This window comes from Hippocampus zosterae, chromosome 19 (genome assembly GCF_025434085.1).
Source record: "Hippocampus zosterae strain Florida chromosome 19, ASM2543408v3, whole genome shotgun sequence".
Lineage (NCBI taxonomy): Eukaryota > Metazoa > Chordata > Actinopteri > Syngnathiformes > Syngnathidae > Hippocampus > Hippocampus zosterae.
In genome coordinates, this window is record NC_067469.1 from 7393431 (window position 1) to 7411325 (window position 17895).

The 17895-nt window shown below is 42.5% G+C and overlaps 3 protein-coding genes across 5 annotated transcripts in view; all 3 read left to right on the top strand.

Moving 5' to 3' along the window:
* si:ch211-243j20.2 (uridine-cytidine kinase-like 1) lies at nt 1-10514 on the top strand. 2 transcript variants are annotated; one of them, XM_052053623.1, is made up of 16 exons: nt 1-150; nt 1161-1372; nt 2008-2114; nt 2331-2501; nt 4467-4538; nt 5691-5880; nt 5967-6028; nt 6140-6156; nt 6935-7033; nt 7106-7199; nt 7294-7356; nt 8136-8258; nt 8376-8483; nt 8684-8840; nt 8925-9038; nt 10442-10514. In XM_052053623.1, exons 1-15 carry the CDS (start codon nt 5-7, stop codon nt 8999-9001), a joined length of 1698 nt encoding a protein of 565 aa, XP_051909583.1. In that variant the 5' UTR covers nt 1-4; the 3' UTR covers nt 9002-9038; nt 10442-10514. The 2 variants fall into 2 exon arrangements, with proteins under 2 accessions (XP_051909583.1, XP_051909582.1); XM_052053622.1 differs by lacking the exon at nt 10442-10514 and having other exon boundaries at nt 8925-10004.
* mpv17 (mitochondrial inner membrane protein MPV17) overlaps nt 10106-17895 on the top strand; it is an 8565-nt gene continuing 775 nt past the window's right edge. The window contains exons 1-9 of one of the 2 annotated variants that reach the window (XM_052053626.1): nt 10106-10178; nt 10442-10514; nt 11138-11215; nt 12198-12313; nt 12558-12650; nt 12743-12838; nt 14550-14582; nt 14664-14716; nt 15226-15876. In XM_052053626.1, the coding sequence (XP_051909586.1) occupies nt 11143-11215; nt 12198-12313; nt 12558-12650; nt 12743-12838; nt 14550-14582; nt 14664-14716; nt 15226-15295 (534 nt within the window). In that variant the 5' untranslated portion in view covers nt 10106-10178; nt 10442-10514; nt 11138-11142 and the 3' untranslated portion in view covers nt 15296-15876. The other variant, XM_052053625.1, reaches the window with a different exon arrangement.
* uts1 (urotensin 1) lies at nt 16091-17738 on the top strand. The gene is made up of 2 exons (XM_052053624.1): nt 16091-16330; nt 17016-17738. The coding sequence occupies exons 1-2, from the start codon at nt 16147-16149 to the stop codon at nt 17435-17437; spliced, it is 606 nt and encodes a 201-aa protein (XP_051909584.1). The 5' UTR covers nt 16091-16146; the 3' UTR covers nt 17438-17738.

The window sequence follows — 17895 nt, forward strand, 5'->3', positions numbered from 1 at the left end:
CGTCATGACGTCACCCAGTTTGGGTTCCGCGCCGTTTGTGGCAGACATGAACATGAATCCCAAGTCGAGCCAGACGGAACCGAATGAGCTGTTTTTTCCCTCCCGTGGCGGCGGCAAAGGCTTCGACAGAAGCATGTCCAGCTCCAACAGGTAGGGACGACGTGTGAGAAAAGCGTCGCATATTTGTTGTACCACGGCGCCGTAATGGAGCCGAAACGGCAGGCTGGGTGAGTTAAGCAGGCTAACGTGGCTGGTTGGCTTGCTTGCTCCCCGCAAATTGCTAACAGCAGATAACATCATTTGGACTAAAAGGAGTGACTGACGTCTTTGAAAAGGAAAACTGTGAGAATTGGCGTCACACAATTAGCTCCCGATATTGTAACTTATTTTTCATCAAAATCGTCAAAACGGTTGTCCTATTACAATAAAATTCCTTTCGTCGTTATACTAGTCATTTTTCGCTGAGGATAAAGAATGTATGACAGCAAGCATGGTTATATTGCCTGTCTAAATGTGTCGGTGCATCCTATGACACATATGGGTTGACACTCTACGTTAGCCAGTCTTGGGCATGTTCTATCATTTGTTGAGGAAGTCCGTGAATTGATGGAGTCTGCCTGATGACAACACAGAACCGGAAGTCCATGATTTCTTGTATCTTCTGCCACGTGATGACAGCCTTACTCATGCGACTTGCGACCCTACTGTCAGCTGCCTCCCGGGCATCGTTGCGTTTTCCTGGGGAGGGTCGGCCTCACCCATCCCACCGTCCTCCCCCTCAAGCGCACCGACAGCAAAACCTTTGTGGAGGTTTTTTTTTTAAGGAAGGAGATCCCTTAGTAAGCGGATTTCCTGTCTTGCCTCCACAGGAACAGCGGCAACAGGTACCACAAAGTTTATAATCCTCAACATTCAACTGTTTTTGCCTTCATCCATTAACGTGAGTTTGGGCAAAAAAAATGTAAACACATTTTTTTAATGAAGATGAAGGCTTTGTGGAACCTGAAGTTGCCCCATTTACAAAAATGCCTGCAAAGAAGCAGCGTGGGGTCGCTCTGAGCACATTGGGCATATCTGATGGCACCAAGCACCGAATACAAAAAAAAAAAAAAAATCTCACTCTTTACCATTTCACATTCTGGGGAACTATTATATTTCAGCGGAAGTGGCGACGAATCCCTGGACGGCCTCACGAGCCGCATACCTCGCTGCTGCCCCTTGACACCATCACTGTCACACCAAAAACGCACCACCAGCCAGTCCCAAACTGTGCCCCCACTGTTGAGAACCAACAAGAGGACCATCTACACAGCCGGCAGGCCACCCTGGTACAATGTTACCGGGACCACCTTCAAGGAGGCCTTTGTCATCGGTGAGAGAGTTGAGATTGTTCGGTAAAAATATTAGAAACATCTTCGGGGTGACGGTGTCTGCGTCATTAAACCTTAATGAACTTTACAGGCCTTGCTGGGCAGCGAGATGCTGATGCGCTGCAGCAGCTCATCCACGATGCTAAGTGCTGTGTAAAAATACTGTGACCGTGTCTCAAATAACGTACAGTAATGTTCTCCTGTGCCTGCTTGTGTCCCCCCCCCCCCCCCCTCCCCCAAGCCGTGTCCATATTTGTAAGCACTGTACACGCAAGCAGGCATGTTCACGGTTCGTTTCGCTGCTGCCGGGTCTATTGTACGATGTTCATCAGTGTATAAAACCTCGAAAGAATGCACTTTTGTCTTTTAATCCGAAAAAAAGATTAAATAAACAGTCTGTTTATATGACTGTTTTGATGATTTCGGCAGTGGTCATCGCAAGGAAGGTGACGGCATCATAATGACACAATCGCTATAGTAGCATTGGATTTAGTGTCATTTGTACGACATCTTTGCAGGTGTTTTATTTTTTTACCTTTTCCCCTTTGTGAGTTAATGTTCTATTCAAGTCCATGAAAGTCTTCTAGTATGGCTGTATGAAGAGTTTCCATTCAAGTCAGTGCTTGTCTTTCCGTAGGTCTGTGTGGAGGGAGTGCTTCCGGCAAAACAACCGTAGCCAATAAGATCATCGAGGCGCTGGATGTTCCCTGGGTGGTTCTGCTTTCTATGGACTCCTTCTACAAGGTACTCGACAGGTGGCGTGTGTCATATCGAATGTGGAGAAGTTTACACATCCCTGTTCAAATGTAACAGAAGCAATGAGACCAAGATAAGTCATTTGAAAACGTGCCACCTTTCATGTGACCTCGAACCTGTGCAACTCTTAAATGAAGTCAGCACGGTGACCCCAAATAAGTTTGTGTGTGTGTGTGTTTTATTTTTTATTTTTTTTAACACAAGGTGTTGACCAAAGAAGAGGAGGAGCTGGCAGCCAACAACGAGTACAATTTCGACCACCCGGACGCCTTCGACTTTGAACTGCTGGTCAATGTCCTGCGAAAGCTGAAGAAAGGCAAAAGCATCAAAGTGCCCGTGTATGATTTCACGTCTCACTCCAGACGCAAAGAATGGGTATGGATCACATGTGTCATTTTTCACATTCAAACACAGTTCAGAGCTGCAGAGAGAGTTAAGGAAAAAGTGTTTCAAGAATTGCAATCGCGTGCTAAGAATATGTAATCGTTTTTCATCAGAAATTGAACATTTTTGGCAATTTTAACCCCCACCCCTTCGCATAAAATACCATTTTCATCAAAATTGGTCGTGTTTAGTGTTCAATCAAAATTGTCATCAAAATATCACCGTTTTGTAATTCTTCTTCAGAAATGTCTTTCTTTTTTTAATGGAAATCACATTTCTTCTAAACGTTTTCCCTTTTGTTTTTATTTACTTGTTGGCTTCCAAGTAATGATTTTTTTCTCCCCTCAAAATAGCTTATTTTTGGGGGGGGTCACAGAAATCTTTGTTAATCTGTCTAAATAATATCCTCATTTATGTTTCATTTTTTGATAATTTATCATCAAATTGTCGTCTTTTTTTTGCTTACTTTTTTGTGGGGTTTCAACGGTATATTTTCATTGAATTAAGGAAATATTTTTTAATAATTGCCACTTGATTTTGTCAAAATTGTCAGTTGTCATTTATGGTTTCAATGAAGCTCGTCAGTTTTGGACATCCTTTTTTTTGGTCAACTTTCATTTTTGACCATTTACATCAAAACATTGCATTTCAGCAGATCTTTTCCATCGTGTTGGTGAGGTGTGGCTCTAAAGATCTGTTAAAATGTACAATTTAGACATATGACACACAGATACTAATTGTGCTGGCGAAAGTGAATCTTTCTACTCATCTACACTTTGACATTACGACTGCCTATATATAGAAAGTCAGTAACATAACATTTTTTATTTCAAAATAACTTGTAGAGTAGTCAGTCTAATCATCATTGCTCCCCAACGTGTCACCAACATCGTGTACAGATTTAAAAAGCCATCCCAACAGCACTTCTTCCATTGATGTGCTAATTATCATAGCATTCGCGCAAAGCTCCCCTCGCGCACACACACATACGCGCGCGCGCCCAAACTCTGCAGCGACGACTGTTATCTATTTCTCGGCGATGTAATTTCATGGCTGAAAGGCACAATGCCACATGGGAAATGGCCTGTCCGCACTCACAAATCCTTTTATGGGCGCTTTGGAGCGGCTGCTGGTAATTAAAAGCCCCCCGTATCTCCCTTTAAGGGTGCCGCATGCTCTCTTTTTCTCCTTCTTCTGCTGCTATGGTCCATCAGGAACTTCACTGTGGTTCATGCGGTCACGGTTGAACGTGTTCAGTACGCACTAAATCAGGTGTGAGGAGAGGGTGCATTCACACACTCTATATATATATATATAGCGGTCGATAAACGCTCATCGTTTTTTTTATAATTCACATCAAGATTGCCGGCCGCTTTGTCTCTGCTCGGCTGCGCGCTGTTGGTCAGCTTTATCGACTCCCACGCGACACTGATCGAGAACTGGCTGTTGATGGCGTTGTGCGCTCACCGCCATTTTCTCTTTGGAGCCACGGTATCAACTCTTTGTCACATTGGATGAATTTTATTTTAAAAACCCCAAAACACTGATTTAGGGGTTTAGTGGCTGAGTGATTTTGTAATCTGAACAGTGCGTTAAAAAAAAAAAAAGACCCAACCCCCCCGCTCATTAATATGCGATTACTTTTTTTCTAGGTCCTCATCCCCTGTCATTTTTTCAACAAACCCAAGCAATGAATCTGCGTCACAATAAATAATATCAGATTTATTATCCAGAAATATTATATCTCCACCTTACACTAAAATAAATCAAACCATAAATGAATTCGAAAGACGTTTTATTCTTGTTCTTCAGTTGGGAGTGAGTTTATTAAACACTTGTATTTGCAGACGCGTCACAAAATTCTACCAAACAAGCACAGCTTGTAAATTTAGATGACAACAATAATGCATAACGTTCACTGCTTATGACTACATTTTTTTTTCTTCTCCTTTCCAGAAAACTGTGTACGGCGCCAATGTTGTCATCTTTGAGGGAATACTGGCCTTTGCCAACAAGGAACTGCTCAAGGTTTGTTTGTTTTTTTTTTTGTTTTTGTGGAAGCTATCTTCTTTTATAGCGGTGTGTTGTTCTGCCACACCGTGTCTGCGTGCGTGTGCGGTTTGTGAGCTGGACCGTGGCGATAAGGCCGTCCGCCTCCCAGGGGATCTTCCTCCATCACAGTTAATAACGACCCGCGTCTGGGCGGTGATGAATGGCGTTTAGTGGACATCCGTGCGGACTAGTTGCAGAGATGGGAAATGGAATGATTTGGTAATGAGGCGCACGGCTGGGCAAAAGCCTTGGTGCTCGTGGGCCACTTCATTAGGTACACTTGCACGCTCCCAATTACTCGACGAGTGAGACCAGCGTCATGTCCCTTGAGATCCATCCGCTTTCTGGATTCAATTCCACCTGACTAGACCTGGATAAGTCGCCACTTATAGACAAGGTTGAACAACTTCTATATTTTGGGGAGTCGACATCCACTATTCGATGACTTCATCGATATTTGACAGTCACTCCCACTAACATTTAGTCAGCAGTGCTGTTGCTCCAATGAGTCGCAAGTTTTAGCTTAGCTTAATTTGCGCTCGTGTTGAACTGAAACGCTCGTGCCAGAATATTTGCAACAACACACCACAGCTGTAATTCAATCTTAAATTGTCTCACTCCATCTTGTGGCAGGCGGCATGATTAGATTTGCAGTATGCGCGACGTCCTTGGCTCATTGCGCGACTAAATTAGATGCACACCAGCCTCGGGGATCCTTATACAAATCACACGATGGCGCCTTTCTATCTGGCCGCGCAGCAACACCTCATTTTTTTGTTCGTTTTGTTCCCCGTCGTCGTCAGAATTCATTTTTTGCACATTTATTCAATTATTTTTTTAAACTTTTATTTTGGCAGGATCACTTTTTAAAGAGAACAAAGCAGTTGTTAATCTTCATTTTTGTTCCCCTTAGATTTGATTAATTTTTCTTTATATTGGCAAGATGAGATTCACCCTATATATGAAAACTATTTTGAAATAGGCCATTCATTGAAGGTGCGCCTTATACTCCAAAGCGCCTTATAGTGCGGAAAATACGGTCATTAACCATGGCCAGAAATCCGGTGCAAATATGTCTGTAATTTGTGATTAAAAGTGAACATGTTGCCAAATCTTTTGCGGGGCCAGCTGCTGGACATGAAGGTTTTCGTGGACACCGACTCCGACATCCGTCTCATACGCCGGCTGAAGCGGGACGTGTCGCAGCGCGGGCGGGACATCGGCGGCATCATCAAGCAGTACAACAAGTTTGTCAAGCCGGCTTTCGAGCAGTACATCGAGCCCACCGTGCAGCTGGCCGACATTGTGGTGCCTCGAGGTCCGCTCAACTCCACTGGAGGTTATTTTGCGACTTTGAAAAAGGGGGAATGGTGTGATGAGATGCTTTTTGTGTCCGGGCCACAGGTGGCGACAACTTTGTGGCGCTGGATTTGATCGTTCAGCATGTACACAGTCAACTGGAGAAGGTACCGCCAAATATTCTGCACAACTTCCACCAAGCAGTACTTGAGTACACTTTTCTTTGTGTGCGTATTTGCACGGCCCACCCACCCTGCCTGGCTGCGTGACCATCACAGCGTGAGATCACAGTGAGGTACTAACTCTGGCTTTGCTCTCCCGTTAAAATTTGTCAAATGAAAGCTGACACCAAGTCACTTAACTGGGTTTCAAACAGCTGTTGAAACCAAAAATTCAACTCGTCGCCGAAGCATCCATTTGTGGCAGAGATTTTCTTTCAAATTGATTTCTCCCGACATGAACGCGATCTGCGTTTCATATTTTTTCAAACTAGAAGTCTCCTAATAATGAAAATCTCATGTCAGTCTTTCAAGCTAACATTGCTAACAAGCTAACAATCCCAGGTTGGACTTGTTTTTCAGTGAATTGTTTTTCTTAAACTTAGACTCCATGATGTTTAAGTAATCTTGATGTGTGGTCACCACCACTGGAGCATAACGTAAGCTCACATCTTACTTACATTAAAATAATAATAATAATCATCCACTGTGAGGGTGTCGCATCGCTTCATATGTGCACTGAAAACGGTTAGTGCGGGCTACTCACTCGGTTTAAGTTTAACATCAGCCATTTTCTTTAGCTCACCTTTGCTTGAAATCTTGTAATTTTAACTGATGTTTTTGTTTGTTTTCCTTTTCGTGTCGATTGTGTTTTTGCGTGCTCAGAACGGTGCAACATGACATCACAATAATATTTAGACATTTTAGACGTTATTTGAAAACCTTTCCAGGTGTCTATGACATGCATTTGGCTAAATAAATAAAATAGCGGTCTAACAGGATTGCATTATTAGACACTTAGTGGTTCATGAATATAAATATTTTTTAATGAAAGATAATGTATGTCATTTTCAGGTCGGCTCTGGCGTCGGCTCACCAAGGTCAGCCGCTACCCGACACCCTGAGCGTCCTGAAGAGCTCGCCGCAGGTGCGCGGCATGCACACCATCATTAGGTAGCTGGCGCTCTGGCCAAAGATCACCTTTTGTCCTTTTTGACTACCCCACTCCTCTAATCTCTTCTTTAGGAACAAGGAGACCAACCGTGACGAGTTTGTCTTCTACTCCAAAAGATTAATGAGGCTCCTGATTGAACACGCCCTCTCTTTCCTGCCTCTCCAGGTCGGTGTTTGTTTCCCTACGTGTCTTTATTTGCCCATTTAGCAGCAAGGATAACTGCTTGTTTTTTTTGTTGTTTTTGTTTTTGGGTCTCCAGCCTGCATCTGTGGAGACGCCTCAGGGTAGCGTCTACCACGGCAGGAGGCTGAGCGGTAAAAGAGTAAGTAACTCTTTTCCTCATTAAAACTTTAGAGGGAAATCTAATAGTCACTGCAGCGATGCAGTAGACATTGCCGCTCGTATTGGCAATATTGTGTGACCGATAACAGCAAAAGAAGCATGAATGGTGAAAATGAGTCCAGCCATTTCCCAAAAACAACATGCACCGCAATGTAATACCCCCCCCATGAATTATGGCTTGATTTTCACTTCAAACATGATTTGTTCATAGAAGACTCGCTATAATTGTTAAAAGAAGTCTTTCATAACATTACATCAAAAATTCAAGAAAAATGTTTTAACGTGCTTGAAAAGACACTGAAAGAGGATAATATTAATGAATGAAAACATCCCTATTAATGCTTTTCGCCTTTTAAGTTGCACTCTGTATTAAATGCTCTTTTTCAATAAAGGATGATGTAATGGCGCCATCTCGTGGCTGTCAAAAATACTCCAGCCCCCTTTTTTTATTTTATTTTTTGCCATATCTGTGATTTACACTCGGTTACGGCTGCAGCGTAGTCCAAACACGGGCCAAAAATGAAAAGTCTCCTTCATGCATATATTGGAGAAAAAAAAATTGAGAGAGATCAAAGGTGACCATTGGATGAGTCAATAGACAGAAAGACGGTCCCACCCGCACCCAAGCGACGGCCTGGTCACCAGTCAGTGCGTGGGCACCAATACACAAACCGTAGGCAGCCAGTGTCGCGGCAAATATCGAGAAACAAGCATCCGCATTCACAGCTGCATCCAGATTTGAATCGTGTTGGTGTTTAGATCACAGGCGTGTCCATCCTAAGGGCAGGCGAGACCATGGAGCAGGCACTCATGGCTGTGTGCAAAGACATCCGACTTGGGAAAATCCTCATCCAGACCAACCACAACACAGGTGAACCTGAGGTACGTCACCTCTGAACCACCACTACCGCCATATCCTCATTGTACAGTATTCTGTTATCAACTTCAGATCAAATTTTGAATGATTAAAATAAGATAAGTTTTGTGTTGTGAGTGCAGCTGCACTACCTGCGGCTGCCCAAAGACCTCAGCGAGGACTTTGTCATCCTGATGGACAGCACCGTGTCTACCGGGGCCGCGGCTCTCATGGCCATCAGGGTTCTGCTGGTGAGTTTGCTGATTGTGCTTCATACTCCCAGCCAGGACGGGAAAGCACCTGCGCCTCAAAGAAGAAACCTAACTGAGGGTTTGTTTCGGAAGTGGGAATCACCAAGCAGGAGGAAAAAAAAGCCGAGCAATGTTGACAAATGAACGTTGTGAAATATTTTGTTGTATTCTACGTTTGACGTTTGCGCTGATGTGGAAAGGACCACGATGTGGCGGAGGACAAGATTTTCTTGCTTTCGCTGCTCATGGCAGAGATGGGCGTCCACTCGGTGGCCTACGCCTTCCCCAAAGTGCGCATCATCACCACCGCCGTAGACAAGGAGGTCAACCACCAGTTCCACATCATCCCCGGCATCGGTGAGAGACTCCCAAGAAAAGAAAAACCTCGATAACGTGATGGCTGCTTTATGTTCACATTTTAAAAGTGTCTTTCTCTCTCAGGTAATTTTGGCGATCGCTACTTTGGCACTGACGCCCCTTCCGACTGGTGTGAAAGTGACGACGGGATGGACTTGTGACGGGGGCTCGATAGCAAAACATCGCCGCGCCTCCCAGGTCCACAAGACGCATACCAACAAATAATGATTAAAAAAAAAATCAAGTAATGTGTATTCATGTACACATGCTTTGTTTTGATTATGTAAACAGCACTTGACTTTAAAAGGGACAACTTTATTTAATTTTTGTGTTCAATCTACAGTACATTGGGCTTCATCTTGGGAGTAGGTGGCTCCATTCTTTAGTCCAGCCCATTGAGAATTTAGATGATCTCCAGACTTTTTCAACTAAATCTACGTGGATTCCGCAGTTGTTTATGATGGAGGTTAACATCTCTTTCTTTACCATAGCAACCCCGGATTACCTCTTTTAGTGGACTAGCCTGAACGGTCTTCTTTTGTCTTGAAGCGCAAGTTCTTTTAGCATTTAGCATTTGCTAATTGCTTGAATATTTACCAGTGCCTATTTGTTGTACTTTAAGGAGCAATTCAGAAAATTTTACTGACTTGAAAAATTATAAATAGTTTGTACGTGAATTACTAAACTATTTGTTTTTTGTTTACTTTTAATGTGTTGAATAGATTTTATGGTGCCTTTCGTTATTGTTGTGAGATTTGGAACTTTTACAACATTTTCCCATGAGCCAACATTTTGTGACAAATTGATGGTTATTAGTGTTAATTCAGCTATTTTTTATTTGATGCCTGTCAGTATTGACCCAAAATTGAAATTGAATGTTCTATTCTCTGCGTTTACATAATTTCCATTATTTGGAATGCCAACATGTTGCGAACATATTTGCTACCATTTTCAAGGTTTTAATCGTATTTTATAATTGACTGACAGCCACAAGCTATGTTATATTTTATATGATGGCATTTATTTTTGTGAGACCGCAAAGATATGAGACCAGAGCATACTTGAAGGGAATTCACCCCTTCTGAATTGTTAGTTAAATAAAACCTTTTTTTGTTAATATTTTTGTTTTATTTGTCACGTGCTCACCATTAAACTCAAAATTAATTTTCTTTTGACAAGACTGCTGTTTAAAAATCTTCAATATTGTCCACCAGGGGGCAGAACACTTTCCGAATACAGCGGAAGTGACGAAGATCGCCTTGGCGTGTGGACCTCCAGTTTTGTAAGAAATAATTACAGCGGCGTGTGTTGTGCAATTAAAAGTGCCGGTGTTTAAAGGTAGGCGCTCTTACATATGTTATCGCTCAGGTTAAGAACTAAGATTATTATTTTTTTGCTGTGAATGAGAATTTCCCGTGTTGCATTAGAATTCTACGAAAGACTGAATTTCTACTTTCAATATAAAACCACCGAATGTACCGACTGTTGGTGTCGGTATCGGAATAAGCTTCGGACAGCTTTTTGTTTTATCGGACAGCTTTATAGTTGTGGCATTTAATATTCTACAACTAATAAAAGTGTTCCATTGTAATTTTTTCAAGTGGGATTCGACGGACTTTGCCAGAGACCGTTGAACGCATCATCAGCCTAAGCAGAGTGAGGTTTATCAGAGAGGTACGTAAACATTTCAATACTTTAATGACGTTTATTCAACGCAGTGCTGATTTTGTCATTTGAACATTTAGAGCGAATACCCAAATATAAAACTTGCTTCGTGCAGCCATTGATGGAATTCCCACTTGCGACGCTCTGGTGCAGCCTCGTGACGTTCCAGTTTACGTGAGGCTGCAAGTGACGCCGACATGTCATTCAGAAACACCAACATTTAAAGTCTGTCTATTGTCTTTGCAAACACTCGTTTGTCACACGAACACCGTGTGCGCTAAATCAAAGTTTTGCCTACATTGCAGTGAATGTATTTATTCACCAGTCTAACAAGTTGAAGGAATAAACGACGTAACGTCACTTATTTGCAGCCTAGACTAACTGGAGTCACGTTGAGACGCCTCAATTAAGTGTTCTCCTCAGTTTAGCGTTAGTCAAACACTTATTTCATCAGAGCTGCACTATAAGTGAACCTGTACTTAAGATATGCATATCTGTTTTGTCGCCTATACAATGTTTTAAATTGTGCAGAAGATTATTTCATAAACTACATCCCGCCCCCCAGTGTCACTTGTTCCAAAAAGCACGCATTTAATGACAATGTTATTGCTCTGTGTTCTTTTGTTTGACAGTGAGGATGGCGGGCCTGTTGCGGTCCTACCAGGCCCTGATGGCAAGGCACCCCTGGACGGTACAGATGGTGACGGCAGGTGAGGAGAACATTGCCTTGCACACTGACGGAGAAATGCAGACCTACCTTGACTTTCACCTCTACAGTAATGATCTTTAGAGAGTCAACAAAGGGGAAAGAACTTTGAACGCAACATGCGCGCACATTTGTACACAACTGCTGAGCGGCTGCGCCACAGATTAACATTCTCCAAGGATAAAAGTATTGTTACACGTCATAATCAGAGTCTGACATGGCACCAGTCCTCTCATATGAACTCCAAACATTTTGGAAAAATATGGAGATTCATAATTACTTTGACAGAAATGTGCTCTTATTATTATTATTTTTTTAAATTATCAGTTCAGTCCTCATGTTGTACACCTTTGGACCACTTGATGGCGCCATAGTATTTTACAGCTCTGGCTCAAATATGTTTTTTGGGGGGGGGGATATTAAAAAATTGATTATATAGACAGTCCCTTTAACTCTGACTGAACTCTTGTTTGTTGAATTTGTATTTTTTGTTTGTTTGTTTATTTCCAACATCTTTTAAAAATGGTTCAGCCACTTATGCTACTTGGCTAATGACATGTTTAAAATAATAATACAGAAAATATTGTACCGGTACATAAGTAGTGAGGATCTGAGGGGAATGGAATCATCCTGTAATTGGCTATCATCAGATCAAAATTCCTTATGTGGCAAAGATGACATTTTACAGTTAAAAAAAAAAAATCTGGTTATCCCATTACTATACCGGGAGTCCCAAAAACACTCTGTGATTTCTTGACGTTAAGATATCTCAAGCAATTCCAATATGTTGGTAAAGATTGAGTCCACAGATTCCTTATCAACAATACTTGAGTGGAAGACAAGAAGTGAAGCGGCAGTAAAACAGACCGAAATGCAGATAGCGGGGTGAAGCGGGGCAATCGGGACTCATGATCTTAAAGTATTTTAATGTAAGTTCACCTGTGGTGTTTTGTTGTTCATGTGGAGGCCGGTGCGCATTTGTGCAGGCTCTCTGGTGGGCGTGGGCGACGTCATCTCGCAGCAGCTGATCGAGCGACGTGGACTCGCTCAACATGATGCGCGGCGCACCGCCAAGATGATGAGCATTGGATTCTTTTTTGTGGTGAGGGTCCGAACCCCTGCCCGTGCGTGTTCACATTTGGCTCTGTTGGGAATTATTCCCGAGCCACTAACTTTGCAACGCATATTGAAAATGAGGTTAACGACCCTTGGTAACCAGGCTAGGTTTAGAATCTCAGTCCATACTCCCGAATTACCATATAGGGATTTTTATTGCAAATAGTGGACAATGTAAAAATCCCCTTTCCACAGTTGTTGACATTTTAAACATTGCTTCCTGTCTGAAGGGCCCGGTCGTCGGCAGCTGGTACAAAGTTCTGGACCGCCTGGTGGTCGGAGGAAGTAAGAGTGCGGCCATAAAGAAGATGCTGATTGATCAGGTCAGAAGTTCTCATCACGCTGAACTCAATTAAAAAAAATCAAATCAAAATAGCACCCTAACAAATGATCATTTCTGTCTTTTTGTGTCCAGCTGTGCTTCTCCCCATGTTTCTTGGGGGCCTTCCTGTCTCTGTCAGGAGTTCTGAACGGGCTCAGCGTGGAGCAGAATGTCGCCAAACTGCGCCGGGTGAGACATTTGTCATCTTTTTTTTTCTACCTACTTACTCCATAATTCCATGTTTTTGACGTAAGAGGAAAAACCTACATAAGCACGGAAGGAACAAACTCCTCACAGAAAGTTCGATGCCAGAGCCTCACGAGAACACCATGACGTATTGACCAAATAGTGTCGTCCGATATAATGTGGCTATTTAACATTGCGTCTCATCTACAGTACAACTTGCTGAACTCCTTTCACCGTCGCTTTTTTTATGACCTGTCACTCTTTGTCTTTGTAATCATGCCAAAAAAACTAAAGTAACTTCACCATTGCAGCCAATACAAAAGTGTTAGCTCACACTAAATTGTGTGTGTGTGTGTGTGTCTGTGAGCGTGTTTGTATGCCAGCCGTTTAAACAGTGCTCTGCTCAATTATTGACGCTGGGAGGCGGGACACGTGACTGGTGATGTCACGCGGGACACTGAGCAAATGACAAAGAGGATGCTGATCAAACACACACTGGCGCTCTTGGAAATAACACGCACTTTGCTGATGTTTGACTGCCGGAAAATGGCCTCTGCTGATATTCACAGACGAATACTCGATTTGTTCCACATGAGACCTTTAGGTGGCGGTAATGCACATTACAAAGTTACCGTCAATCATCCGCGACGCAGGTCAAGCTTTTTTCAGGACTGGAGAGTTTATTTATTTGAGCTTGGTTAAATTTTGATTTTGCATTTTTAAACATGGGAGGTGCACATATTGTTTTTGCCCCCTCGGGTTGCCATCCTCACATTTTACTCTTTTTAATTGGGGCCTGCTTGGTGAGTGACATGGGTGTCAGTGGTTGTTTGTGGAGAGTTACTTGGCTGTTAAATAGCTAACTCATTTAAAAAAATAAAATAAAATCATGACATGTTCCACTGTGCTCCGGCCTCCCTGTGTGGAGTTTGCATGTTCTCCCCGGGCCTGCGTGGGTTTTCTCCGGGTGCTCCGGTTTCCTCCCACATTCCAAAAACATGCGTGGCAGGCTGAATGAAAACTCTAAATTGTCCCTAGGTGTGAGTGTGAGTGTGAGTGCGAATGGTTGTTCGTTTCTGTGTGCCCTGCGATTGGCTGGCAACCGATTCAGGGTGTCCCCCGCCTACTGCCCGAAGACAGCTGGGATAGGCTCCAGCACCCCCCGCGACCCTAGTGAGGATCAAGCGGCTCGGAAGATGAATGAATGTTCCACTGTAGGTAGCAGTAATTTTTATATCATAAGTAAGCTTTTTTTTTTCACCGCAGCTCAATCTACTGGTGATTCACTGCCCCCATTTGGACCCATTGCTAGCAGACTGTAGCCACCAACCCATAAAATAATTCAGATTACTGCCGTTCCAAATATTTAAACCCTCTTCTGTCGTCGGATTGTTGGAAACAGTTGCGTACGAAATAACGGGTACAGTGTTGCCTTTTGTGAAGACCCGTCCTTGAACGCAACGTTTCACCGCCTCGTTGTAACATTGTTCGCCGTTCTCAAATCATGTTGACGTCTGCAGTGACGCGAGAAAATAATACAAATAGAAACTGTCAGGTGATAATTAGAAACATGTTTTACACTGTGAGCAAAGTCTTGCATGCTCAACTTTTCATTTTCTCCCGTACACGCCGTGACCTTCAACAGCATGACATGCGCACCTTGCTCGCACGTGTGTGTAAGTGTGTTAATGTTGTTATTGTGATGTCATCACAGGACTACACAGACGCGCTTATCTCCAATTATTATGTAAGTTTTTTTTCAGTCATTTCATTTCCTTGATTTAAAAGTCAACGTTGTTGTTGATGTGTAATTTGTGTTTTGTGTCAGCTGTGGCCGCCGGTGCAGATCGCCAACTTCTACTTCATTCCACTGCATCACAGGTCAGCATCGTACTCCGCGTTCTCCGTTTTAGTGCACCTTGCCCCTTTGTCTCCTCACAGATCAAATTTGTCTCACACAACAACCAACATCGTAATGGTAGCTGAGCTCAATGCCGTGCGTTATTTCCAGAAATTTAATTATAATCCACAGTCTCCACTTTTCTGCAGTTGGCCCGTTATCTCGTCTAGGATAAATCAACAGGCATGGCAATGTTGGCTGATCTCATTGCCGTGCCTCCATTTTTGTAATGAATTATGAATTATAGTTCACGGTCTCCATAATGCCCTTGATCACCTCATGGAGAAAATCCATCTCACAAAATAGTCTTAACTGACCTCGATGGTATGTGTTAGTTTTGGAGGCTCTTGTGTTAATACTCCACTCCACCATTGATCCACTTTGCCCTTATTCTCCTCTAAGGATAAAATTATCCCACGAATGATCAATTCGGGAGAAATCTTTTTATTTTTGAGTGTTGTAAATTTGAAGAACTTTGTGACACTCTCAGGTTGGCTGTGGTCCAGGTAGTGGCCGTGGCCTGGAACTCCTACTTGACCTGGAAGGCCAACGCCGCGTGATCCGCCACGACCACCATTTTGTTTACTTTTTTTGTTTGTTGTCGTTGATGTGACCGCTGCTCATCATCATTCAACTTGACCAGGCGAACTCACGGCTCCATGCCTGAATGGCACATTTAAGGCAAATAAGTATGGAAATTAAGATCAGATAAGATATCCTTTATTCGTCCCACAATGGGAAAATTTACAGCCTCCAGCAGCAAGAATGTATGTAGAAAGAAGAAAGGAGAAAGAGAAAAAAAAAACAACAAACATCTTTCAATTAAATACAATATGAACACAAATGGATAAAAATTATTATTATTATGATTGTTATTTTTTATTCATCAGCCTGACAGCAGTCGGTAAATTACACGCGCACACATTCACTTCCTGGTTCGTGTGTCACAAAACCGTCTTAACTTTTAGTTGTTTGTGTTCATGGTCGTCTTTGACAATTGCTGACACTGTGAATACTGCATATAGACAGAGGTCAATGTGAATAAAAAATATATACTGTATATATATTATCTACCTGAAATAGGTTTTGCAGCAATCCTTTAAAAGAAGAAAAAAATGCCCATTAAAGCCATTAAAGCACAGCTCCACACTCAAACTCACGCTCATGTACTCGGACACACATCATCTCACTGATGAAAAATTAATTTGTCTTTTAAGTGCTCTTATGTAAATGTTTGCCAGGCACAATAATAGTGAGACTGATTTCTTTGTGTGCATGAGTGTGGATCAGTAAGTGAGATTCTGCGTACGTGTGAGCGAGAATCAACACTTGAGCAGGAAAAGGCTGCCACGTCACGTGTTTAATCAGCTCATCTTTTAGATTGTAACCGAAAATATAATATGTAGCCAAGATGTGCTCTCGTAAGTGTCAAGGCGAACAAAGTGAGCGGTGGCGGGGAGGGAAATATTTGTCAGTGCCAGTGACATCACTGACCGTGCGTATAAAACCCGGCGTCCTGACCATCCATCGTGCACACGACCCTCAGCGCACCTCAGTGGAAAGCCGAGCCTGCACAAGCAAGAGGAACATCACAAGTAAGCTGCTGCTATTTTTTGTTTGTTTTTTGCTTTTTTTTTGTGCGCCCGCATATTGTAATTTTATCACGTTGGAAAAGAAAGTGTAATTTAAGTCGAACTGAAAAAAAAAAGAACATTTAAGATCCTAGCAACTGTTTGCATGTTCCTAAAATAAATGGATTTGATGAGAAGATACAAAGTGGCAGCATTTTGAGCAAAAAAAAGTCAGGATTTTTGATGTATTTTGAAATCAAAAGTCAAAACATTTGTTTCATAGTCATTTGGGTAGTGATGGTCGGATGTGGCAAAATTCTACAAAAGTAACCCCCCCCCAATATTTTTCAATGAAAAAAAGTTTATTTTATCTTAATATTTTTACATTCTCCGGCTTTTAATAGTGTGCCCTTTCCCACCAGTTGTTGACATTTTCTGACTTAATTTATTACATATATTGAAATATTTTTCAATTTTAAAAAATATATTTTGTAGCGCATTTTTTAAAAATCCAATTAGTATTTTAAGTTATCCATTTCTTCTGATATTTATATATATATATATATATATATATTTTTTTTTAATTTACCTTTTCGTTACGACCAAACTTTAGTGAGCTAAAGTACTTCAGTAACTTTATTTGGTAAGAACAATACCTTACTTGACTGAATCAAGCTAATCAATGATCCTTTCTTGTGTGTATGTGTAGACATGAAGTTCTGCTCTTTCCTCCTCTCATCGCTCCTGCTGTCGTTCCTGCTCGCTCCGCCGCCCGTCTCCTCCGCCGGACGCCCGCGGACCCCTCAACCGGCCCAGACACTCCTCAGGGTGGCCACCGGCGCCGATATCACCACTGGCCGTCTGCTGGGCTTTGGCGTCCCCCGGCTCTTCCTCGGGCGGATGCCGAGGGAGGAGGAAGAGAGGACCGATGATGATGATGATGACCAGGAGTTAGAAGAGATTAGAAATGATGAAGAGCCGGTCAAGTTCAAGACGCGCAGGGAGTATGCCCCGCTCTCCATCGACCTGACCTTTCACCTCCTCAGAAACATGATCCACAATGCGCGCACGGAGGAGCAGAGGCTGCAAGCGCAAGTCAACCAGAAATTGCTCGACGAGGTCGGGAAGTAAAAAAGGGTGGTGAGGTTTTCTGACGTTACTTGCGCTTTCACGCAACCACTGTAGTAAAACTAGCGAAATACTGTAAATAATAGAAGCATTTTAGTGATCTTGTAGAATGAAGTGGCGACACCTTGAAACCAGCGAGTGACCTTGACGATGTCTCTCGGATGGCGTATGACGTCATCATGATCTTTGTTCCACCGACAATGTTTGGTCCTTGATTGTTTGTACTCACATTAGAAAATGGAAAAAAAATTGTTGAATCTTATCACATTGTCATTTCTATTTTGTAATAAAACGTTAGATATTCTTGGCTCACTCAAATGTTGATTTTTGTTCTGTGTCAAAGTTTCATTCATCCCATAACCAAATCTTTGCCCACTGAAATGAATAGAGATACAGTACTATTAATCCATTACACCCCCCCCCAGTCCCCATTGCAAAAATTTTGTTTTTATTAAGAAAAA